The sequence below is a fragment of the Pempheris klunzingeri genome, chromosome 12 (assembly GCF_042242105.1).
Source record: "Pempheris klunzingeri isolate RE-2024b chromosome 12, fPemKlu1.hap1, whole genome shotgun sequence".
Lineage (NCBI taxonomy): Eukaryota > Metazoa > Chordata > Actinopteri > Acropomatiformes > Pempheridae > Pempheris > Pempheris klunzingeri.
The window spans coordinates 10864632-10892068 of record NC_092023.1 but is presented as its reverse complement, the minus strand read 5'-3'; the positions used below and the strand labels follow the sequence as shown (position 1 = coordinate 10892068).

Here is a 27437-nt window from a genome sequence, read left to right as displayed (position 1 = left end):
ATTTCTAATTTTTTACCCTCGACAGTAGGGTCTTACTATCTGCTACTGAACACCTTGTAACATCCTGTGTCATTTGTTTGAGGGGCAAGAAAATAAGGCAGCCAGACTTTTGACGTCTGTGTACATTTTCCAACAATCTAACCATACAGGGAGAGAATGTGTCACAGTGCTCTGAAAATAACTGCATTCCTGAGATTCTGTTCTGTATGTGTGTTTGCATGAAAACGCTCCACTGCACATCTGATGGCCTCTTTGATTACAGTTCTCTGGATTCTCTGTGTGCATCTCAATAAGGACAAGGAGTCCTTCTTTTTTTTTTTTGCCTTCCCATTTATTTCCTCCTTCCACCCACAGCTAACGTTATTTGGGAAGCTGGAGTCGACTAGCAAACAGGATGCCCCTTTACCCATTTCTGTTTTTGTTTCATCAGTTAACCCCCTCCACCTCCTGCAGCCCCTCCCCGTCCCCCCACGTCTCCCCTTCCCCAAATCACAAACACCTGTCAACTCAAGCATGGCAGATTAGCTTTGGGCTCACATTATGGATGCAGCTGGCACTGCTGCTTATGTTAATGGTTTAACTTGCAACGCATCTACACAAGCACAGACACAAACACTTGTATGCACGGCTATATTTGAAAAGCCAAGGAATAAAGTCAACCTTTATTCTTAGGCTAATGAATGTCAAACTGGTGTCCTCCTTAACCTAGTTTTAATATTTCTGTATCCCTAATTATTGGCCTCATCCAATTTTTTTTAAACTTCTACAGAAGCTACTGTATTCACATATGAAGCTAAAACAATATATTCCTATCACATGACAAATAATGTGATCGATGAATTAGTCCTGCAGGAGCATGTGTCAGCTGAATAAGCAGCTTTTTTCAGATTCCAAGAACTCCAAGAATAAATATTTTTCCATCTCATTTTTCAGCCTAAATTGTACATTTTGAGCTAATCCTAACTGTGCTGAAAAACAAGCAAACATGTACACTACATGTATATTTCAAGCCAATGAGGCACTTTTAGAGGAAGATAAATGGAAGCAGGATAAAATATATTTTTTACACCATTGAGAAATAGCAGCGGTAGCGTGTGTCTGAGCCTTACCAGGAGGAGGAAAGGAAGCTGAGACACAGTAACTTTAACAGAAACATTAACAAACAGAACACTGTGGGAACACTGAACCATACCCCCCAGCCCTGACCTGGTCTCACACACACACACACACACACACACAAGACAAGACTGATCTACATTTGTATGCAGGGACAATATCTGTGCATGTGCACGCACCCAGAAACAACAAACACACTCCTCTTCCGCCTCAGAGAAGAAACTGCAATCATGTGACCAGACTACATCAACATAGATGGGCTTGAAGCCCTTTATGTCCCTTGTCTGTGATAAAAAAAGGTATTGCCATGTGATGGGCCAGACACCACAGCAACAAGTAAACAATAACATAGCAACCAACAAACAAAATAAGTCATTGGCTTGTCGGGTGTTGTTCTGTTGCCCTATTTAGGTCTAGTGAAGAAATCATTGTAATATAGGTCAGGGAACTATAAGGGAGATGTCCAAAGTGATGAATGTCGGGCTTTTCAGCACAAGAAGCACAATGAATGAGTTGAGGCTCACTCTTTTCATGTGACCAAGCAGAGGGTGACCTGCACTCCATTCTGACTTAAAACCAATTGTTAAAGAACCACAATTCTTGTTTGCATTTAAACCTCACACATACTATTGTCTATCTGACAAAGGAGACAGAACAATATCTCCTGTAAAATACAGGGGGAGAATGATACAGCAGTCAAATATGACCTAAGGCCACTTCCAAACCACTAGGACGCATTTGGACTCTTACAATATTTCTGTGTTAAAGATCTCAGCGGGAGACAGCAAGCCGGAAATCAGTCACTGTTAAGATGATGATGGACTTCCAGTCTGGAAATCATGATCATGATGAATCATGACGCCAGCCAGTCTGTTGAATTCAATGTTATGTTTGTGCAACATTTCTATACTTCCCCTGGTTAGAGGGTGCTCGTTTTCCCTTAACTACTCTGTGTTGACCATTAAGCCATTGTCTCGCAAGGGATTATAGCACTTTAAAGAGGAAGCTCTATTATTCATTGCTAGAATTTAAAAAGGCCTGCCCAAGGTTAGTGAAAAGGGCTTTGTGTGTGTGTGTGTGTGTGTGTGTGTGTGTGTAGAGTTAGAGATGTAGGGAGGAAATGGACCGTTTGTTCCATGACTCGTCCTCGCTGCAGTCACTACTGTTCTTTCAGCATCATGTTCGAGGCTTAAATACAGTCATTATCACTTTCATTTCTCTTCCTCCCCCTTGTCTCCTGTCATTTCTTGACTTTAACCATCTAATTAAAAGGCATATAATAATAAATAATGAGCCAAAAAAAAATCAATCGGTAATACTGTCCTGATATCAAGATGTCAACAAAAAACCTAAATCAAATTTACAAATTGTGAAACTCTTCAAATTCTTGATGAATACATTTCATAGTCAGTGTGTATTGATAAAATACAAAAAAAACAATAAACTGTATTTTCAGAACTGCAATGACAGAAGCCTTTATTCCTCTTGATGTTAAAAAGGAGTACTCCACACCATGAGGACCCAACAACATCATTATCAACAAGCCAATGATGATCTTGGGTTGAGTTCCCTGTTCAGTTCAGAGACAAAAGGAAGCAAAAATGTAGCAAATGAACTTTTTGTAACTGGTTTTTGAGATTGTCTAGAGCTAACTATGGAGATTGAAACATGTATAGCTCAGTTCCCGATTTCATTAATAATTTATCTAGATGATAAAAGGCATGACACTCACAGCTCCTGTCGGAGGCGCCTGATCTTGGCCTTGGCATCCGCCAACTCCACAGAGAGGTGCTGTCGGCTTTCGGTCCTCCTCATACTGGGGGAGTCACCGGGAGACTGGGTCTGACAGGGAGCTAGTGGAGACAGCTGCACACAGTCTCTCTCCTGGGTCAACTCCACTATAGTCTGGATGGAAAAAGGGAGAAGAGAGAAGGGCATGTAGTGAGGTTTCTAGCTGTAAGGATGAGTGCAAGGGTCCATTAACATAAGACAAGCTCTGTGCTTTAAAAGCCAGGATCAGGAAAAGAAATGAACGCACAACAGAAAGTGTAACTGAGGAGAAACATAATTTTGAATCTGCATTCTGGGTTGTCTGTGCAGAACTAACCAGTGTTGCTATTTTCTGCAACGGTCACATTTAGCTGTAGGAGTCAATAATTGGACTAGAGGCAACGAGGACAGCAGATCCATGGATTCACCCAAAGCACCTCCACCACCCAAAACTGGAGCACAGGCATTAGGCCAACAAGTAAATCCACTGCCCCACACACAGCCTGTTTTGATCTAGTGCCCGTGACAGGAAATGGGATTTTAATTGAGAGCGGCTGGACTACACAGTGATAATCTGGAGGCCATTATAACCTCTGACACACACACACACAAAGATCAGCTACATCAGTTGTGGGCATCTGCATCCTACGGGTTGGAAATTCTTTTAATGACGTATATACTGCAAGTAAAACACACACATACACACACCCTCCATCTATGAGACAGTTAACAGTTTCAACCCTTCCTTCCTGGGGCTGCTCTCTTGTGGTAAAAAAAAGGGAAAAGTTTCCACATAATCTCACTCAAAGTGGCGATTCATTTTCACTAGCAAGATTCTGATCATATGCTAACAGACAGGCTTTACTCTTACTTGTTTATTGTTGTTTAGCTTGTGTTGCTTTTAGCTCAATACATCTATAGTAACACACACACACACACACAAAATGAATTATATGCATGTGATCACCTCCAGCTGTGTGTCCCTCTCATCCACCAGGTGTTTGAGGTGGTAAGCCAAGTTTCTGGAGAGGCTATCCAGGTCCTCAGGAGGCATTTCCCCACTTTCCAACCACTGCAGGTCCACTACGTTCTCCTGATTATGAGTAACCTGCAATAATTGTCAATAATAAGATTTTTCCTTCTTATGTAGAGGAAAACATTGCTGTTCAAAGGTGCAGACAGGTACATTTTGCAAAAGCTTAAACTATTTCTTGTCCTGTTCCACTATTATGACACAAACTGTACATTAGATGAATGGTAATGGAGACAAAGGAGGTCTACGGGGTTAAATATCTCAACTCTCTTCAGTTTTGTTTACTATGGAGGAGAAATACCTCTTGGATGTGGGACGCTATGGCAGCTTTGGTGTCAAAGTCCAGAGTCTGGATACGCTCAATGTACTCTTCCTTCTGCTCACACTGCAAACAGAGACAGAGGTGAGAGAAGAGAAGAGAAGAGAAGAGAAGAGGATTTTAAGAAGTGAGGAGTTAGATAGGTTAGGGTTCAACAGGAGGTTAGTAGACCAACACAGCAGACAAGAGACAGAAGCTGATCTGATATACAGGTTTCCAGGTTTATCGCCTTGATCAGTCAAAGATCAGATCAGTTTTCCTCTCCTGCTGACATGAGATTAGAACTAGACTGTGTACTAAAGATGTAAGCTCTTCTTTATCATGTGCTAATTCTTATTCCGGTACTGCGGTGCTTAATGCAAGTTCCAAGTAGACCCATATGAGTTACTTGCATGAATGCAACTATGGTGTCTTTTTGCTAAAACAATAGAGCTCGTGAAAGGTCAGTGTTCTTGTTTGAAATGCAATGAGTAAGAGCTGAATGGGGCTTTGTCACACAACAGGAAAGGTCTGTTGTGCCATTCAATACACAGCAATAGCTGTATGATAGACTGAGAGTTAATTCAGTTTGTCAAAGGGGGCAAATGGTTGTAATCAAGAGAAGCTGAACCAAATGGGCTTCTAAAATTAGATTTCTGGCTTCAGAATTAAATTGCTACAAGATGACCAATAAAAGTAATGAGCATTTAAACAACTAGCTCAGTTGAAAACAAAAAGACACATAAAGTTTTATTTCCATCTGTTATGAACTTGCTTGGTTCCTGCTCCACAAATCCTGAATTACGTGTGCATTTAAGAAGTGTTTAAGTGGACTAAACAGCGCTCTTACCTGGACAGCACAGCCTAGTAGCAGCAGCAACAGTTTTTTCATCTCCTCCAGACCTTGCTCTAAAAAGACAAAAAAAAGCACAAAGATACACAAGCCACTTAAAGTAGGTCTGCATTAGACACCAAAACCAAACAATCAATCATCCTTTGTGGTTTAAAAAACAGAATTTCATTCATCAACCTGTATGCTTTTACTATTGACACATTTATACAAAGTGCTGTGTAACAAAACACTGTAATTATTTTTAGTTACAGCACAAAATTAATAATAAAAAAACATAAAGTTAGCATAGCAGGTGCTTCCTAGGCAGATACAGTCTTACTCATCTGCCTATCTAATTTTATTTTCCAATAAAAAAAAAATACTTGAGGAATATCATGGTGCCACATTTGTCTCATTTTGACGCAGGAAAAATCCTCAATCTGTCCCACATTTACTTGGGCATACCAATTAACTAAATTCTTAGGTTGCTACAATTTCCCTCTAATAAAACCCTCTCCTCCAGTTTCAGTGCCACAGTGTTTTCCACAGCACAGTGAGCTGCCAGGGTGAACTTGTAGCACTCTTCCACATGTCCGGACATATTGTCAGAAACTGCTAAAACCCGCAAACAGCTGCTCGTGCACAGGACTGAGCTCATCTGTGGGATTTGAGAACAGTAAACCAGGTGGTGTATGTGTGTGTTACACTGACTAAGTGGTATGGTACATGCAAGTTGTGAGCATCTGTGTCTGTGTCTACACTGTGTTTTTTTCCCCATTTGGAACAGGGTGTGTGTGTGTGTGTGATTAGCTAGCTCATCATGTGGCCCAGGGGGTAGTGAGTGCTAACACTGTCCAGCTCTATAATAATAAATCCAGATTAGTGACAGTGTGTTTTCTGTGTACGGTGGTCTGTTTTCCTCTCAGTTTAATGGGCCAATCATCACAGTAGGAACAGCTAAATAGCAGACACAAAAAGACAATTATAAACTATGACGTTACCATTTGTGGGACTTTCCAAATGATTTTTTAACGAAGATCAAATTAGTAAAATGACTTCATCATCATCATCGCAAATGAAAGAATCTTCAAAAAAGCAACAATTAGACGACCAAGCGGCTCCTATGGGAAAGCTCAGTATGCCAAAACTTAGCATGTCCCATTGACAGGATCTATCCATCAATTTAAATGAATCTTCAACACAATCGAATCAATCTCCCTTCTCTCATTCCTCTGGAATCAATAAAGAAGCACAAGTCAGTGTGTTATCGAGCAACCGAGACCTCCATGTGGTCACAAAGTGGCAGGTTATATCATCATTTTTTAAGCAAGAGTAAATATTACAATCATGATGATTAATACTTGATAACAGACCCAAGCTAACATCAGTAATAGATGCTGTAGTTGCTGTAGTTTCAGGAACAAACCAACACCGGTGAGGAATGGAAACCTTCTCCTGCACTGCTCTCTCGACTGAAACTGTGATCATGCTGTAGCTTTGGCCGTGACGTCACAACAGCCTTGCAACCGGTGGAAAACTTAAATTTAGCAGCAGCCGTTTTCCTCTGTGTGCGATTTCACCGTTAAGACTAATGTTTGGGTGTGTCTGTCATGATGTGGGTATCCAGCTGTAATTGCATTTGTGCTGCACAGCAGCCAAGAAAATATGGTGAATTTTGTTTATCTAGGTCTGGAAAACTTTCCAACTGTTGGGTAGTGTCGCTCCTCTCTATGACGACAGGCTTTTCACCACACATTCGCGTGTGGCTGTTTGGAACAGCTACAAAAACACTTTTGCCATCCGCTGCAGTCAGACGACCCATCTTACAAACTAGCTGTTTTCAAGCATAGCCACGCCTTAATGTTGCAACACCTGTAACTAATTTGATAAACAACTGGACCTGAGTAACTATTAGAAAAGCTCTATTAAAATATTGAGTCTTAGAAACACCTCATTTCCATGACTTAAAATATATTACTAATATTTATATACTTATATTTCTAATCATAATTTTAATACAAAGGAATTATTTCTTGAAAATACGTTGTCAACGAAGGCCTTCAGCTATCTGTTATGCTATTATTGTGTGCTGTCAATCAAGAAGATGTCACTGTTTTGTGCCTTGTCTGTCAAAATGCAATCAGCACCCGCATGAACATTATAAGAGGAATTATTAAGCATATAAAAGGTATGAGCGATTTTGGGTTTAAAAGGGCGATGGTAGGGGGAAAAAAATAAATTCTTACAGCTGCGGGATTTATATGGTCTTCTATCAGAGCCATAGGAACCCACACTAGTCAGGGAAGGGATTTAGCTCAGCAAATCTACTGGAGCACATAGGAAAGATAAGGGACCTCATAGGATAAATAATTTATACAGCTAGAGAGGGAGAACAAGAGGGAGAAACGGTAAGAGGGAGAGATGAAAGTAAAAGAGACAAAAGAGGGAGAGCACCACGGAGCACAAGCTACACAAACACAAGGGAGGGTTATAGAAAGAGGGAAACCAAGAGAGAGAAAGAGAGCAGGAGCAAGGCGAAGAGGCAAGGATGAAAATAGAATAGAGAAATCTCCCTCCAGGAGCAGCAGCAAGGAGGCTTCAAGGAGGCACTACCCATCTCTCTGCTAGCCTCATCTCATCTCTTCTTACACACCCAGACTTCATCTATCCATTTATTCTCTGCAACACACATCCACCCATCCTTCCTTCCTTCCTTCAACATTGTTACAAATCGTCTGGGCCTCCTCAGTGTTTGTATTCACTCATCTAGGCTTCCTTCTTCACCTCCTTGCCACCTCCCTGCTTTATCCTCTATGCAGGAAACAAAAAGAAGGACAGTGAGTAACACTTCTTCCTGCAACGCCATTGTTACCCTGTGTGTGAGGATGTGAGTGAATAAGAAGAAAAAAAAATGTGTGCCTGAGTACATGTGCAACATCCCTCGCCTAGATGAATAGACGATGACTTGCTTTATCAGTAGCAAAACTGATTACAAGCAATTTGATATTGCTTTGACAGCATGCCAGAGTGTATTCAACCCGTCTCACTGGCGGCGAGGACAAAGTTGGCTAAACCTTATTTTCAGATTATTTCAGGGCATTTGTGTTTCATAAGGTGTCAAGTGACATCAAAGACAGGCAGCCTGGGGATGAGGTCAGTGTCATGAGCAACAATGCACGCAGCCCAGTCTAACGTTCGGTAAGGAGCACTGAACTGGCTAAAGAGGATCATTAAAAAAAAGAAAATGTATTTTTTTTTAAAAAGAAAGAAAAGAAAAAACATTTTCTCCTGTTTATGGTCATTGTTTTGCAACTTTCAATGCCAAACCAGCACTTAGCCATGGTCTTCTCAGCTCTTCTCACACAAACAATTCTGTCTATTCTATTCTTTCTTATGGATTCACTGGACACCACAACATAGTGAAAACAGACTGTATTAACACACCAAACAGTCACCCACACACGGTCAACTGGAACTGTCAAGCCTCTCCGTTTATGCTTTCTGTCAGCTGTCAACAGTTGTCTCCTGTTGTTGCTGCTGTTAGAAGGATTTCCGCTCATTGAGGGGGGCTCTCATCTAAACCATGATTTAAATATGCATAAATATGCGTTTAGATTAATAAAACATTTAAAAAATGTATTTGTATATGGCTATCCGTCATCTGAGCAGGAGAGACTGGAGTGAAGCTGCTCCAGACCGGCAAACATACCAGACATGTAGGGGTGAGAGACCAACACTGAGTAAAAAACACATTTTGAGGGGAAGTTTTCAGAGGATCAGAAAATTCACAGGCTTCAAGACAGACTAAACAACAGAGGTACTGTGTGTGTGTGTGTGTGTGTGTGTGTGTGTGTGTGTGTGTATGCAAGCATTCTCAATTAACACTACTTGCATGCAAAAGGGAGCACATGTGTGTCTGTGCATATCAGTGAGCATGTATATGTAGGCAGACTGAGGTAGATCAGAGCCTGGGGGGTACTACAGTGCATTCCCACTGTTCACTGTTTAAGACACCCTCCCCCATCCACCAACTAAACACACACACACGCACACACGTGCATGCGCTCACACACATGCAGAGTCATCCCCCTGCCCCCTAATGAGAGCATAATATAAGCCACATGGCCAATGACTTTCAGCTGGCAGCCGCTGAGCCAGAGAGCCAGACTCCATAGCCACCGCTGCTCTGACTGACTGGCTGATTATCTGACAAGCTAGAGGGTAAAGGGCAAAACAAACCCTGAGGAATGTAGTCTAATGCTTTCTGTCTGCTGTCTCCACATTCGGTCGGCTTCAATATTCACTTCACTTGTAGATCTGCAAGATTTTCAAGGCACTGTACACGTTGTAGATCTGTAGAAATCTGTTGACATTTCCCCATAATAATAATCCTGTCTCGTGTCTGAGTATTTCAAAGCTAATTTCAAAGAAAGCAGTTTAAGAGTTATGAAATATGTTGCTGATGGTCGTTGTAACTGGTAGTGGAACAAATATTTAGAATAATCGATTAAAATACTTAAATACTGCAGTAAAACTACAGCATCACATAGATCATTTGGCTTTAGTCGTAAAAGTATGACTACTGTTACTGGTACTGTTATTCTGGCAGGGCAGTGGTAGGTTTATTTTAATCCCTAAAGAAAATTAACAACCATGGTATCTTACATGAAACATAGACAGTTAAATACAAATATGTGTGTGTACCGACTGTACCCTTTTATAGTTTGTTTATTTACCCTTAATGCCTGTGGGGGCGGATGAAAATTAAAGAGGTAACTGTGACCAGTGAAAAGTGATGAAAGCTCCAAAATAACAGCAATGACTGTGGTGACAATATGACAAAAGCGGCCGAGGTAGGATGGGGATTTAGAAGACATTTCATCTTCTTAAAAAAAAAAAAAAGTGGGGGCTATTGTGCCAGTAATTGATGTACGTAGGTACATCAATCATCACATAGTTGCCCTTTTATTCATAAAAACCTTATTTCCATTGCCCCTATACCGTAATCTAATGGCCAGATGCTCGTCAGATACTTGTGCTCAGTTGTCTTTATCAAGGTCACACTGGATAGATAGAGGTTAAAAATGTTTTTCATGAAATGCAAACACTTGACACTGCACTGCTGTTGCTTTAGGCTACCCCAACATATCAAATAGCACGGCTGAGTTCAGAAGGTCAAAGCTTTGCAGCAAAGCCTGGCTAAATGATTTCCACACTTCAGGTAAGAGAAGTCTACAAATTTGGCCTTCTTTCTTTTATCTGTTTTCTTAGATCTTCATTAAGCCACGGCAGAGAAGTGTTAAGCTGTAGTTATCTTTTGACTGTTCTTGTAAAAGGACATAGTGGCACTGTTAAGCATTGTCAATAGGCTTTTATAGCCAGATTCAACATTCATATTGAACAATCACATGTGCAAAAGGCAGGAGTATAACTATGCTGCTCACTCTTAGGACTAACCTTGTAATACAGTTTAGTTTAAATATAATTACTTAACCTTGTTTACTTTATACCATAAAAGTTGCATTGTGGTCAGATAAACCTCTTAAGATAGGATTTATGTATGGGCTCTGGTGCACTTATGAAAACCAAGTTTATTTGTGTCTGAGAGGTTGAAGATATTCTAGTTGGTCCCTCTATTACGTGACTCATTAAGGTTATCGGTCATCTTTTCCCTGCATATTTTGCTTCCCCAGTTTTTGTCATCCATGGGAATTATCTCCTTCTTATAATCGCATTCTTGAGAATGGTATGCGAGGATTCATAACACATGCTGTCAGAAGATGGTGGTCTCTGTAGGGCCATCATAACTGAGGACATATCGGGGGAAATAGTCATCCACCGTGCCATCTCTGCCCCTCCTGAACCTACCTATAGCCATGAGTGTGGAAGGACATGATGGCATGGCCTTCTTTAACCATGTCTCAGTGAAGTCAAGGTTAAAATCTGCCGACAAATGTGCCTTCTTAACCATCCTTCGCACATAGTCAACACATATAAGTACCTTTGGCATAGAACATGGGGCATTTTAACATTATTAACAGCTTTAGTCGTTTTATTTGCCTTTGTTTTTTTTAAATAACCTGAGCTTTTTTAAATGTGAGAAAAATGTGGGTTTTGTCCTTAAAACCAACCCATTAGTCTATTTACCATCACCACAACAATGAAATCTTTATTTTTCCGCTTTCCTCTGTTTGGTCCCCATTAATTCTGCCATCATGTCCGATCTTTAATGGTGTGGGTTATGAATGAACAGTCAGACAGACGTCTCATAATTGAGCTCATGGAGAAACAAAGAAAAGTGGCTGGAAAATTAAATCTACACATCAAGCCACTTGAAACATCCAAGCAATGAATAATTAAAACAGGTCCGTTCAACTGAGTGAAAAAAGCACTGCTAAATTGCATGCGGCTGCCTTCTGAACTGTATGAATGTTTCCTACCCCAGTGACTCAACTAGAAGTGTGTCTTGGAGCAGGTATGAATCATTTTTTGGTTTGCTTATGCATAGCACCGGTCAAAACATTAGTCTGTACAATGTTGTGGTTGTATTGTTTAGCACACTGACACTTACCAGACAGAGGGTTACGGCCAAGTACCAGCACGTTTGGCAAAGGCATCATCACAAGCTGCTGGAGAGTCTCCTGTTACACAAAGAAATAAAAAATATTTAGGATTTAGAAAGTGTTATAATTTGAGAATGAAGAAATACAATTTACCAGTTTTTGAGCGTTAGTTTGTCACTTGAAGTGTACTTGGTCAACATGTCAATGGAAGGTCCAAACATTTAAGGTATAGTTTACATTTGATTGTTGAAATTGTTGTAACAATTGTCAGTCCAATAATGCTAGTCCAAATAAGAGCTCACTATGAAAACATTTCAGCCTTCCACATGTGCACTTAAGCTAAGAGAGCTGAGGTTTCCAGTTTATATCCCTCTTTGTGGCAGCTTTCAGCATTGAAGTAAGAATATGACACCAAAACCGATCCTCAGGGGTTTAACAGTGTGAAAAGTTGCAGGTGTTAAACTGAAATATCATCTCCAATCAAAACCGCTGAAAGTGAGTGGTAGGCCTGAGGTGTACAGTTTAACAGTGTTAGACAGCAGGTGTAGACTTCAAAATGTTAGCAGCAACATTAACGGCATCAATCTGCTATAGTGGACAAGAGTGGTGATCTCACGTGAATTGGTGATGTCATCTAATAATACGTGTGTGTGCCGTGTATTACTCATGTTGAGGGGACTCGCTTGCCTTTTGGAGACAAACTGAAAGTCTCCATAAAGTAAATAATTAAATTTTAGGGCAAGGGTTATGATTAGGCAAGAAGTAATTATGGTAAGGGCTAGTGTAGGTCTCCAGGAAATTAATGTAAGTCAATATAATGCCCACTGAAGTGATGGAAACATGACTGTATGTGTGTGAGCGTGCATGTGCGTGTGAGAGATGATGCAAGTGACAGGAGTACTCATGTAGGCTAAATTGCTGGTGTGGGTTGTGCTGCAGGCCCCCCTCCATTCACATGTCAATCATGAAAACCAAAGTGAAGTGAATGAGCTGCTATTTACACCACACATGCACAGAGACTTACATGTGTACACACATATATATGCAGACAAACCTTGGGTAAGGATGAGCAGAGTTTAATTAGTGTTGATGTTTTGATTCAAGTCAAACTGTCAAATTATGGGCCCTGCAATAATGCACAAGCTACTGGCAACACCAAATTACTTATATTCATGTCTTAGGTAATTGATATCACCTAATCTTTACCGTAACCAACATGATGCAAAGTGTATTCACTTAAAAACAACCAGGATAGCCACTTGGTATGGTGATGCATCGTAAAATGACTCAACAACAGCCGGGCAAAATATTTTTCTTAGTCCCAACCTTTACAGCAGTATAAACTAAGTCCAAACCACAGTTTTGTTAAAAATGAATGCAGGTTTCTTTGAGCAGAAAGGACATGAAGGTCAGCTAAACTGAATATTTCATGTCTACCTGACGGCAGACAGCAGTTTAAACTCATCTGACCCAACGGCTCAACTTCTCTATGCAGGTTACTGCTGATGTCATGACAAAGAAGCTTATATAAGTAAGGGGTTCTGCAGAAGCTCCCTCTTCCACCATTACCATCTGCCCTATACATATTGCATTACCTCATTGTGGAGGTAAAGGGGGGCCAGGCAATCTGATTTCAACTTGTGGTTGAAAGTAGAGCCACATCTGTGCAGTGTTCATTCTCAAAGTAATGAAACAACTAAGGTGAAATTTGAGGTGCAAAAGATAAAAGTTAAACCACTGTTACTTGCCATTGCTAATGCCAAGTCAGGAGGAAGACACCGTACTTACTTGGATATTCTTTACGTGTCATGGACTTATCTGAAAGCAACTCATCTTTCTCACTAATCTGTAGAAAGATGCAGAGGTCTTGTCTGAGATTTTGCACCCAACCCTAAATGAATAAGCTTCCATCTCTAAAAGTAGGGCGACGAGCCCTTAACGTGATAATTACAACCTTATGGTCATTGCAAATGTAATGTTTGAAAATGTTTTCTAGTGACCCTTTCGTAATTTCTAAGATGCACGTTTAGTAAAATGTCCAGTTTTTAAGCTTTCTAAGGATTTTCTTGATTAGATTTCTTTCATATGTCTATTTGTGCACAATGTGCTTGTTGTTTGAAGAACCTACACTTGTTTTTTTCCACATCAAGTGAAATTTATTCAGCACAGTTTCAGCTATAAACAACTTCAGCTCTATTCTCATTATCAGAGCTCAGCAGAGGCTGAGGATGTCTAAACCTTTGTTGGCTGTTTGATTTGGTGCAGAGAGAGAGAAAACCACTGGTTTACACAGGAAGGTGTGGAGAATGGGGTGGTGGGTTTCCAGGGCATCACTCACATCTGGTTTTAAGCAGATAACACAAATTCTGACAAAGAGCTGCAACAAGATATTATGTATCATACAGTGCTGTAAAGGGTTCTTATCAACTAGTCCACCCCTGTGTTGGTGACGGTGGGACCAGTTTTATATTTCAATGACAGGGTGGGATTCATGAAATGTGACTGGAAAAATAGCTGTGCTTCATAAATTATAATATATTTTACATAAAAAACAAATTCTCTCCAGTTTGTGGGTGTTGACTAAATATATTCAAGAGGAAACCAACATTACAAGGAACAGACCAATGCTTTAACCTCCAAACACAAGAAGAGGCTTGAGGTGAAGGTCAAAGTTTGGTTCATGCTGATGGTCAGTCATGGTCATTAGGTTAGGTGCACGGTTGCCATGGTTTCTCTGTCTGTGGTGATAAAAGCAGTGACCCCAATTGCCCTGTCTGTCTATCTCTGCTCACACTGGTGTATGATTCAAGCGAGGAGAGAGGCTATGGTGTGTTATCATTCTATCCTTGACAAAAAGGCCAGCCATTTAAAAACCTGTCAACAGAAAATTAATGAGACTATTACAGTTTCCAATACGCAGTTCTTGTATCCAGAGCGAATTACAGTGGTCTTGTAAATAGACTCTGCCTTTAATCACGATTATCTATAGCAAAGCAATATAAAAGCAACCATATGTTTTATAAATGCTCAGGCATCAGAAAATATGGTGATGGCAACAACAATGCTGATAATAATTTATAATATAAAACAATATTCTATGCTGACGCTGATACAGACGGTGACTAATACCAGGCAGTTCCAGTCAGAAATGACCAACAGCCATAATGTCTGAAGAATGAGACAGATTGACTCAACAAGCGTCAGACAGAATAATCAGCGTAGCGCAGACAGCCACAGTTGGTGTCTCACAGAGAGGCATTTGGTGGCCTGACAGCCAATCCACCATGCAGAACTCATGATAGCTGCTTTGGGCAAAGTCAGCCAAGACTTTAAAAAGGGCAGACAAACCAAACTCTGCATTGTCAGAGAAAACAATGGGACCTGGAGTCACACACTCCAAAGATTTTAAGAGTCCTGAGTTGTGTCTTGAGTTTTAGAGAAACTTGGAATACTTGGAAACACTGGAGAGTACGGTCTTGCAGGTTTGAACAAACTGCTAATTGTGCTTTTAGTGTTGTATAAAATGATGAGTCACCACAGAGGAGAGCTCCATCTTAGTTTGACAACTCTCACACACACACTTTTCTGCAACCACCTGTCCCACTTCTGACCACTGCCATTCCCTCAGCACACGCTCACACCTGTCCCCTTCAATGGCAGCATGTGTTTGCTGAGCAAGCACAACACTTCAGGCTCTGCCTTTTTAACTCTGACTCTTTCCATGCCACCCAAATGTAACATAATAACAGCTCAGTCTATCACTATAGGCTCACACAGGATTAGCTTCAGTGCACAGATACTGTGCTTTTAGTAGTCCTGTTCCAACCACAAAACGATTGATGTCAACTGATTTCCCCTCTTCTCAGTTAAAGAATGTGCAATGGGTTTTGTACTGTGCAGAGTCATGGGTTTAGTGCAACACTATGCCTATTCAGCACCACTTTTCCTTCCTTCCCTTCGTAAGGGTCAATTGAACTGATCTGTTCCGGTGCTAGCTTTCAGCTTTCTCAAACAACCAAAGACATCATGAGCCTCTGATGAGTTTTCTCATATTTTTAATCTGCATTTTGTAAATGACTTTATAGATCTTACCACCTCAGGACTGATGCAGATAAGATGCTTGATTGATGTTCAGAGTAGTAACACCTCTGTGTCTTTCCTGCAGAGCATGCCGCTGTCACTGCTTCATCTCTGCCTCCTAATGTGCACAGAGATGTGTGCAGCACAATGTCTATATATCATGCCATGCGGAAAGGGAAGTAAATCATCAGTTACAAACTGCAGGATTCTGACTCCTGAAGGAGCTGATGGTAAGAAATACCTCGATTGATAATAAGACCAATCTGAAGAAAGGGTTGCAAAGCAAGGGATCCAAGCCCAACCGACTACATTTGCGTCATGTTGATCACATGGATGCACTAATGATACAGCAGCCCAAGTATGTTGCTAGTCGAATAATGCACGTACGTAAAGGATTGCATTTTTGAAATATGTGGGTAATAACATGCTTTGAGGATGAGCTGCGGGCTAATAAAGCTAAACTACAGTAGACTAATATGCCTCTTGGATTAGCTGGCAAAGGCTTAGCACTCATACATTAAACATGACGGAAACTGCAGGAGGGAGACCAGCAACCGCACTGATCAAGCCATGGCGATGTGCGACATGCACGTGCACACAGAACCTCGTCCAGCTTTCAGATGGAAAGCTTTCTTCGCCTCATTGTAGCTGTGACAGCAGAAGTCGGTATGTCTCTCTCCAACATTCACTATCAAATCATATCCAATGCACACATGGGGAATGGGAAAAAAAAGTAATTTAAATTTTCAAAAAAGACACACAAAGAGGGAGTGGGTGATGAGTGAGGAAAATGGAGGGGTGGATGGAGAGAAAAGGACAAATAGAGAGGAAAGGGAAGACAGAGAGAGAGATAGAGAGAGACAGCTTTGACTCCATCACTTCTTACTCGAGGCACGCAGGATTGAGCTGACGCCTCCTCCTCCTCCTCCTCCTTCTCTTCCTCCTCCTCCTCCCATTGCTCCTCTTCTCAGCATCTTTCCTTTCCCCCCCATCCCCCTATCCTGACACTACTTTGCTATATTATTGATTCCAGAAGGATTCACAGCTCCTCAACACTGGCTCCTCTTCCATCCCACAGAGACATTTAGACAGACTGATAAAATGAAGCGCTGGTTGAAAGAAAGCTTGTCAAACAAAATGGATTTCACTCAATCAGTATTTCAGTATTTTCTGTACACAGCGTACAAAGAGACGTGAAAATGAGCATGTACCTTTATGTGTGCAAGCGGAGCAATGCAATCTGATATGGTTTAATCCTCTCTATGCTCTTCAGACGTTACCTTTGGGAAGTTAATCTCTAGCAATGTCATGCTTATTTTTTTAAATTGAGAAAGCCATAGAATATTTCTGAAATTATGAGGGAGATAAATAAAACCTAAAGGACAGTGAGCTCTGCATCCTGCTCTATTATCTTACGCTAAATGTGGGCTGAATGGACACCTGCTGACAACAGAGACAATATTATGCTGACCTGCCAGAAGCCTGGTAGATGATGCCGTCTCACACACCCACACCCACATACATTATCGTGCTACAATAAATAGTGCATGTGCTCTTACAGCAGGTATGCCTACATGCATGTGTGTGTGTGTGTGTCTGTAAGTGGTCAGTGGAGAGATTATAAGGTTGCTGCGTTTCCATCTCACAGGAGCCCCGTCTGTTAAACTAACCTCCCAAACACACACACACACACACCTCCGTACAATTCCTCCCCATCTATCCACCCATGCACAAGTTCCGCTACCGGCACAGATTTAACAGGGGTCTAATTGTGTGTGTGTGTGTGTGTGTGTGTGTGTGTGTGTGTGTGTGTATACCAATGCTGCCTGAACCCTGAATCACGCCCATTCTGCAGACATGGAGTGTTACCATAGAAACGAGGAGATGGGCTTATTCTCCCCATGCTATCGAGTCTGACACACATAGTACAGTACATGTACAAATGCACATGCGCGCACACAAACACACACACACACACACACACACACACACAAGCTCTCTCCTGGGTATGGCACTGCGGACTTCTCTCCTGCTGAAAAACTGCAGCGATTATGAACTTGAAAAGGTTATTACCACCAACAATGGGAAGGAGCAGCTTCCCCTTCCTCTCACATCTAACACACACATACACACACACAGAAAACACTTAACCCCAGATCTAACTACATGCCCATGAATTGAATCAATGCAAAGACAGATTTTCCTGCTGTTCAGCACTGTAATAGACCCATAAGAACACAAAGGAGGTTTGCGCACTGCAGTTCAAGGAGCCAAGCAACATCCCTCCAGTAGCTTGCTGGATGAATGACTAGACAGTTTTTTTCTGACACTCTTTTCACCACTTATCCAGCATCAGAAACTAGTATTTTAACAGGAAAAGAACAATGATCTAATGAGTAATTGTCTATGGATGCTGGCTACCAGCCAGGTTTAAGCAGCAAGGGTAAAGTAGTATTTTTATAGAGCTAGACCACTTCAGATTTCTTTGAATCTAGAGACTCTAATCATTTGTGCAAAGAAGATAAAAAAGAATAGCCTCAATGAATGAATGGTACATTTCCACAACTGAGAATGTCATTATTGTTCAAATACCTAGTGGAATAACAAGAGATCAAAAAAAACTGGTCTCATTCATCTTTTTACAGTTTCTTTTTTGATGATTGTCAATGAAGTCCTGTACAGTGACAAAAGAGCTTTTAAGTTGAATGAACAATGACTAATGGAGAATTAAGAATGACACTATGCGAGTTATTCCTCTAATCAGCATATTAATCTTGGTTTCGTGCAAATTTCCTTTAAAAAAAAAAAAAGAGAGAGAGAGAGAGAGAGAAGTGAAATAAAGCCAACATGCTTGCTGAACTAACTAATTAATTAGATTTGACCTGACAAAGAAATTCAACAGTTGCTCTTGGCTCAACAGTGAAGTCTGAAAAGAACAGCATTCGGGGTTTGCTGTCGGCCAGATGGAGAGATCATCTCTTACATGAGGAGGAGGAGAGAACGAGCCATTAGTACCCATCTCTTTTGTTCTCTGCTGTTATCTATCAGCTAGAGTGCTTTTTACCACAGAGCCCTGAGGCTGAACGAGTGGACGGGCTGATCCTGCTGCTCGTCTCAAAGGTGGAGGCAGGTGGGCTGGGAAGGCACAACCCCTTCACCCCACCCCATCACCCCAGGGCTCTGATTCACACTGGCTGGATGAGTTCAAACAATCACACACATGTCATTTGTAGCAATTTAAGTCAATGCAATTATTGCTCTCTTTACAGCGTTTGATTGTTTCTGTTGATCTTTCAACTCTAATCTACTGTTTTTAATTTAGCTTCATTTGCTTAACAGCAGAGCAGCTGTGATAATTGTATTTTGCATTGACAGTTTTAGAGTGAATGTGTTTTTACTCGTTATATTCTGGATGTTTTTTTCAAATGTTGGACTGGAAATGGGCTTCCTCTTCCTCTTCTGCTGGATTTTATGCATTTTAACCACAGAGCAGCGACTCCTGCACAACACACATGCTCTAGTTCAGCGACAGAGAACAAGAACCCAGCTTCTAGCTTCCCCTTAATACAGAAAGTCTGCTAGCACCTAAAAATAGCTCCCTGTCAAAATATGGGAACCTACTCTACATCCTAACTGCCACAAATTCCCCCTCACATGAACCCCCCCCCCGTCACTAAGCACACGACACACAAATAATTGCTTGCAGAAGTGCATGCACACATATGAGCGCAGTGTGTTATTTTGGTAAGCCAATGTTCGGGTTCCACTCGAGGCTGTGATTATATGATATGACTGGTGAGTGGTTCTGGGTGTAAACGGGAACACTACTGAACATGAAGATCTTCAAAATTCAAAAACACTGGGGATGTCTGTGTACAAATGTGTCTCAGAATAAGTGAGTGTGTGTTTACAGTGGACGGCGAACTAGAAAGCCTGTGCATGTACCAGATGTGCTCAGTCCTGAATTTACAGATGACGTTACACATTACGACATCATGACTGGCTGTATGGCGGAAAGTGTGCGGAAGCCGTTTTAATTAGTACTTTAATTTCGTGCTGTGCATAAATGTCTTTCTGCAGGCTGGGACTATTATTTATTAACAAACATTAATGCTTCAATGTGTAGACAGCTCGGTAAAGCTAAATGTAAAAAAAAATGTTAAAATCTGATAAATGACAACATTAACACACTGCAAAAATGAATAATTTATGCAGTCTGATGAATTCTCCATAGCACGACACACACTAACTCCAGGGCACAAAGCTTATGCAATCCAAGTGCTTTATCATTAATGTCAAATTGTTACATCTTAAAAGTAGATCCCTTTCTCTACAATTAAAATTTGCTCATCTAAATGGTAGTCTGCAGCACTAAAACATGGCATCTGTACCCTTTCCAACATACAGCCAATCATAATGACATAATGCATAATGTCATCTGTAAATGCAGGCCCTCCAGCAGCTCTGGCAGGCCGAGCACATCTGGTACCTACACTGGCAGCAATAAATGACACTTGGATGACATTTACTACAATAGTTCCCCAGCTGTTTGTTACTGGAAAAAGCACAATGTATGACTTTGTTCACAGTGAATCAATCATCTGTCCGTCAATTCATTATCTATACCGCTTATTCTTAAGGGTCGCGGGAGGGCTGGAGCCAATCCCAGCTGACCGAGAGGTGGGGTTATACCCTGGACTGGTTATGAATCGAACAGATGCATTAAAATCTATTTAGTAGAGATTTTATAAATCAATTTCGCTTGAATAAGATGTGCTACTGCTTTTCATCAAACTGTCCTGAACACTTGTAAGTTCGTTCAAATTAGCCTGCGGTTTTGGTGTGTCCTCAATCTAATTAAAAAAAAAAAAGTAACATATCAACTTTTAGCAGCACTGCACCATTACAGCATATGGCTAAATGATAGTCTCGATTAATCCAGACCGGTATTTGATTAGGGACATTAGTCGTGATATCTGGTAGTAGTCTCTTTCTTATTTTTCTGTCTACTGCCTCTGTGATTGTTTAAAAAGCTATGTTGGTAGTTAGCTACGACATAATCATCAATAGTGCATTCAGATGCGAGTGTGTAGCATGTGAGCCTGCATGACAACACATTTAGCCTGCAGCAACAAGCACATGCCCTAATAAACTGATTTGCTCATGACTGATGTTAAAAGGAGCAGCAAAAACAAGGAGTCAATGGAGAATTTCGGACTTAAAAAACAAAGACATAGAGAAATTATGTATGTATATTCTGACCGGGTTGTGGTCCTAAGCAATAAAAATAGCCACTTGCTTGAGGCGAAAGCTGTAATAACAATGATGGAGAATTATTTTCAAAAACAAAAACAACCATCTGTAGCCACAGTGTGTTACAGCAGAGTGAGCGTGAGACTACTGAATGTGTGTCTGTGCTTCAATTTCACTCTGGCCTAGCAACAGGGCATCTTTGTGAGGTTTAAGGTCAACTAGGAAAACAGCCAGCCTCTTATGCGCCAAACCAGGCAACTGTTGAGTAAACTGAATTCCTGAATTCTTTTTCATTTTAAGAAATGCTTCACTGGGAAGAATATTTGCAGAAAGGTTAGTATAACCTATGATAATTTATGGTATTTTAAAGAAAAATAACAGTTTTGAAACAAGCGTGTCCTCTCAACCTGGCTGAAAGAGCAAAGGAGTGACACAACAATGTCATCTCAAAGGTTTAGCCCTCGTGCTTGTTCAGGTTTAATGTTAACAAGGAGGATGTAGATTGTGACAGTTTTCGAACATTTGAAGCCTGGATTTCAAATATTGAATGCTCGTTAAATAACCACCAAACCACTAAACTGTGAAAAAGAGACTACAAATTCTTTGCGGAAATGCTCAAAAATATTTTGTCAGAAGGACTTAAAGCTTTCTTTTCAGCGTGAAGGCTGAAGGTAGAAAAATATTCTAAGGCTGGTCTCTACTTAACCTACAGATAACAAATAAACCCCCTAAAGAAGGCCTGATAGACTATCACACATTACCTACGTGTAGAGCCGTGCCAGAACCTTGCAAAGCTTTGGGGGCAGGCCTGTCCAGCATGAATGGTGGCCTCTGTTACCCTTTAAACAGTCAAAACAGAGCTCCCGGCCTTTACGCCACACCCCAAACCAAAGCAGTGGCAAACAGAGGACAGAAATGCTCTTGTAGTAACATGCCACAAAAGTAAGCTTTTTTAAGGATGGGGGCAGGGGAAAATTTGACTTTTAACTGCATAGCAATGCACATCAGCCAGCAATGAAACAAATCAATATTAAATAACATCCACTAGAGCTTACAAATGTTGCTTAAAAACTAAAGTACCCATTTTTATCATTGGAAAAAAAGGTTGTCACCCCTTCCATCATTTTGAATGAGTAGTTTTGACACTGAATGGCACCAGATGCTCTCTGAGCCCAATTTTCAAAAACCAGGATAAAGGGATTCACTTGGCAGGCTTTGAGAAAAGCCAGTAAAAGCACAAAGAATTGAGTTCTGCTGACTGAGGCTCCATATTACACCCCGCTTAAGAATGCCAAACCAAGGCCACTAAATTAAAAAGAAGCCCAGCATATATTTGGACTGACCACCAGAGAAATGAAACCTTCAGTGGACTCCGCTGTTCAGAAATGACCAAGTAACTGGAAAAGTTAATGTTCCACTCAGGAAACAGAAATGCGATAATTGCTACCATGAATGTTTACCCTCATCAACGGTAAGGAAATGTTGCTACAATCATGTCTGCTTTTATGCAACATTAAAAATGCACCATACATTTATTAGGACAAGCACACACACGTTTACAGCTGCTCAGCCTTAATCGGCTCAACAGATTCTGAAATCAAGGTCTGAAACCTGTCTAGACATTGACCTCCTCCTTCAATATCTACTGTACCAGAACTATAGACTTTCTCCCGCGCACATACAAACATGTGCACCGACACACACTCCTTATAAACGAGCTCAACCTAAGAGAGCTCATGCTATGAAATGAAAGCCATTATTATTGAAATTCTTGTCTTGCACCAATTGACGTTTTTACAACTTCTGCAATTTCAATGCATTTCCCATGTGGAAAGTGATACACACGCACACATACACACACATGTTGCTAGGATTACATCTCGTACAGATGTGAAGGGGCAAGGAGGGAGGGTGGAAAAGTAGCGGAGGGAAGGAATGGGGGAGGACAGGGACAAAGTAAAATCCTATGAAAAGGTCCTCAACTGCCTGCCTCTGGTGGTTTGAAAAGGTTAATGAATTAGTCATCTCTTGACACCAGAGGATCCTTTGGCGAGTCAGCAAGGACTTCAATTCAATAAAGTCTTCCCCTCCTTCTTCCTCCCAGACAGGCAGAGTGAAATATAGAGCTTTTATAGAGGAGACGAAACATCTATGGACATCAGTGCACGCAGACATCTCTTTAATGAGTGTGAAATCAGCTCATTTCAGCTCATTTTCCTCTTATTCTCTGATGAAGAATACACACCAACTATTTTCTCTGTGGACATACAGGGAGACCCGTACCTAGAAAGTGGTTTCAAACTGATTCTGATCTAAGAATACTGGGAAAATTTGATTAGAAGAGTCTTAAATGAGATCAATTCATTGAATTACAAGAACCAACCAACCATGCATAGCTTCCACTCACTCCAAGTCCTCTTTCAAAGTGCTGAGTAGTACAGTAAATTGAAAACCTGCTAAGTGCATTAGCCTATGACCTGAACTGTTATATCTTCGTCCATATGGCTCGGGAAATTTGAAACCGGTGAGCGACAAAACAACCACAGGAAAAGGGGACCACCGCAAAACCGTATATCAAAGCCAATTTTCCTCCTCATCAACCTAATAAGAACCAGCTCTTTCTGACTTTAGAGCCGAGGCTGTGTGTGAGTAGGAACAGTGTGTTCCGTAAGTTTAATATTTTGAAAATTACACGTTTTCTGCTGTTTTTGGCTCTGTGCTCAGAGCTCAGCTGACGGTCAGATTCAAGGGAAATGCTTGAGATAACTGAGATAATTCAAAGTGCAAACAATCAAGAGAGTCTGAATCAGTAAGTGTTGTCTTGGATGACTTTTTGTATCATCAAAAACCAAACTCTTTAGTATGAAGCACTAATAGCCCCATGAGCCTAGCTATGATACAGTCTGGTGCTTGGCTAAAATATCCATTAAAATGTCGTGCAGGTCCAACTTACTACCAGCTCACCCAGTGGCTGATCAGGTCCCTGAAACGCCATCAAGGGGGCAGGCAGACACTCGGATAGGACAACAGGGAATTATGGGAGACTTTACCCTGTAGGTGGTCTCTGGGAGGCAGAGCCTGCACACACAAGTGGCTGAACAATAGTGTGACTGGGAGGTCAACAGAGCGATGCAGGGACAAACAGGGAGGATTAATGTAACAACGTAGGTGAACAAGCATCTCATTGTTGGCTTACACCATCCTTCTAAAGCTAAAACAACTCAGATTACTCAACAGTATGGGTTAAATGCCCTCAAAAGCAATAAATACTGCCATTCCAGCCGTGCATTTAGATCTCAGAAACGATATCTGTTTACCTACATTGTGTTTGCAAGAGTCTTAAATTAGTCAATTCAATACAATCTGAAATCTGCTGACCAGAAGCAAAACTCTGAAGAGAGAAAAAGAAATACAACTCAAAGTAAACAATCACATTTTCAGTTGTGTTTTCTTTGTTCAGCAGAAAAAGCAGGGTGGGTTGTGTTGTATGAACATGCTGGATCCAGCACATGTCCTGCCGCTAACCGCATCACCCAGATGCCCTCAGTTAATGTCCTTAACCCTTCCCGTCATCTCATCATCTACCGACTGTGCTGGTCATTACTTAACCCCAGCAGTCACTGACTCAATGACTGACTGGCGGCCTAGTGGAGCTTTTGTAAGCTTATAATGTCAAAGTCTACACAATAGGCTGATTGTTTAAATAAGATGAGTGGGGAGTGACTAACAGGATGTTTAAAATGAAGGCAAATTCGGTCTAACAAAGCGATTAACCAGTCGGTGACACTCTTCACTTGACTTCTGGGGCGTCAGACATAGAAACGGCAGATTTATAAACAATCTACAGACATAAAAGAGAACCTTAACAAGTGCTCAGTCTTATTCCAGCACTATCAAGTTACAGAGAAAATGTGATCGAATGCAGCTTAAGTCGGTTTTAAAATTCACTGTTTCTACATTTCACTCTTAATTATTTGAATTATACGACATCACGCGACAAGTGCCTCTACACAGCCTTTGCAAAGCCAAAGCCCCTGAGGATATGGGTCACAGTCCTAAATCTGAAGTGTGGGAAATCTGTGCCTCTGTCAGTCGAACTGCTTCGCCATGATAATATTCCTAAACTCAGCACTGTCGCAACAGCACGCTGGGTCACGCTCAATTCGTGGTTACTGTAAACACTGTTGCAGCAATGCAGCGAATCATATTCTCTCTTGATTGTTTCAATTCGCAGAACGCTCAGGGATTTCACAAATGGCATAACAGTAACACGCAGTGAAGAGCTGACACTGTGCATTTAAGCAACACCGTATAACAGCAGACTCAAAATAAAGAAAAAAGCAAACATTACAAGTAAAGTCACAGAACTGCGCAATTGTGGTGACAAATTGACATTTGGTAATTTGGCTTAATTTATTCAGATTTATTCATGCTGCTGAGCGTAAAAAACTGCAAATTTACATTCAGCCACGAAGAGTGAGATGGATTATAGATTACGATTACATTGATCTTTTTGGCGTGCAGTGTGTGCAATCTGCAAAGCTGACTATGTGGTGTGGGATATGTGTGTACAAATGCAGTGTGAGCGCAATACTTTCCTGACTAAACGTAAATGATCGTGTATCATTCCCACCTGCATTTACAGCTTTCCACTGGTGATCAGATTAAGTCTTGCATGTGACAAGTGTGGGGCTCACTTTGATATCTTGTTATCAAACAGCCCGTCGTTCATCTTTCCTTTATGTTCCTCCTCCACTTCCTTTTTAGCCCATCAGATTCTCAGGAAGTCCCAATCACTTCCTTTTGGTTGAATAAATTATCAAGTGTGGTGAGAATGAACACTGACATGTTTCAGGGCCTGATGAGCCGATACCGTGCTAAGCAGTAAACACTAACTGAGCATGAATTCAGACTTCACTACATGTGACTTGGTGTGCTTCTATCACCCTCACATATCTCTGACTAAAGTCTGTCTTTAGGCATAGGCATTAAGGTAATGCTGTTAGCTGCTTTTTGAAGGGTTGGTCCCTCTCTGGGACACCTGAGACAGCATCAGGATCATCATCCAAGAGCGAAATGCTACACAAGCATTTTTGTTTAAAAAAGGGGGAAAAAATGATTCATGAGAGTAAGCAGGAGAGGCAGATCAGTGGCTTCATGTGTTTCACATCCCTGATGTCTCTGTTCATTTATCGGGCCCTCTCTGACATCTGGATGGGGGTCACGATACCACATCACACGGATTCACACACATATACATCTACAAAAATATCTCTGTTTACACTGCCAAGTCTTCATGTGGCATGTGCTTGTCTGGACACATTCCATTCTGTGTGTATGCCAGTGAAAGCTGTGTTGTCTGATTGCATTTTTTGGTACAAACCCACTGTTTGGATGCAGACCACCCCAGCTCAGGCACAAGAGACTATGGGAACAGAGTGTACGGCTCCACTTAGAGCTACGCTTCAGCCCTAGCCATGCGTGAATGTGTTTATACAAGTTATTCATCATGAACTATATCGGTAGATCCACTGCACAAAACAGCTCTCAACCTTCACCTCAACATGAACACTGTTGAGCAAACTTTACTTTTAATTGAGCAAAAAGGAACAAGTGACTTTGCAGAAAGATATCTTACCTGATAGTAAGCTTTAATTTGCCGGATGAGAATACTGAGGTTCTGGATGCGCAGTGTGGGGTCGTTGTTCACTCTCTTGTTGGTCCTCTGAACCGTGGCCTTAGAATTTCTGTGGGAAAGAAAAGGCATAATGTTATCTAATGTATGTATGCGAAGACAGATCCAATGGCACAAATTGAATGTTTCAAGTGTGTGTCTCTGAAACACCAGTGTTTCAAACAACCCAGTTTGACACTAGGTTGCTCTGTGTGATGGAACGGGTGTGTGTTTGGCTAAAACATTAGCAGCATAGTGATAATGGACCCAGGTTCACGAAGGGTCAGTGTCATAACTGTCAAATTAAGCCCAGGCCAACTGAATAAAAATGCCATCCCTTAAATCTGGTGGCACCAGTGTTTCAGACAGCATTGTTCCCAGCCTTCATATTAAATTCTTTGGTAGATTAAATCCAATTCAAATGTCTTTTTACGGCCTTTTAAATTTCCAGGCTACATTGTCATACACAGGAAATTCCTCAAGAGACTCTGTAGAATGTGCTTTAAACTCCTGAGCAGGATTTCATCATTTCTCTGACCTCTAACCTCGTCGCCATTTCTTATCTTCTGTCCGAATCACAGAGAAGCAGTACGGTCTTAGTGCTTGTAGAATAGACAGCGTGTGTGTTTATCTGACTGTGTGTTGCCCAAAGGACATTAAAGGGAGCATACATGATGACTGATGTTATCACAGGTGTCAACATGTTTTAGTGAGCCTCATAGACATTCCACAAATTCACACTGTACCTTCACCCCAGCCGTTGTTATCTACAGCAATCCAAACTACCATTAGCATATCTATGGGAATTACCTTTAAAA

At 41.1% G+C, this 27437-nt stretch overlaps 1 protein-coding gene across 1 annotated transcript in view; it reads right to left on the bottom strand.

Annotated features, from left to right (window-relative positions):
* Nucleotides 1-27437, bottom strand: part of ccdc88ab (coiled-coil domain containing 88Ab) — a 60110-nt gene that overhangs the window by 22982 nt on the left and 9691 nt on the right. Inside the window, exons 3-8 of the mRNA XM_070840607.1 lie at nt 26584-26692; nt 11621-11690; nt 5068-5126; nt 4221-4304; nt 3854-3994; nt 2849-3021 (exon numbers count right to left, since the gene is read on the bottom strand). Of these exons, the coding sequence (XP_070696708.1) occupies nt 2849-3021; nt 3854-3994; nt 4221-4304; nt 5068-5126; nt 11621-11690; nt 26584-26692 (636 nt within the window). The remainder of the gene's footprint in view (nt 1-2848; nt 3022-3853; nt 3995-4220; nt 4305-5067; nt 5127-11620; nt 11691-26583; nt 26693-27437) is intronic.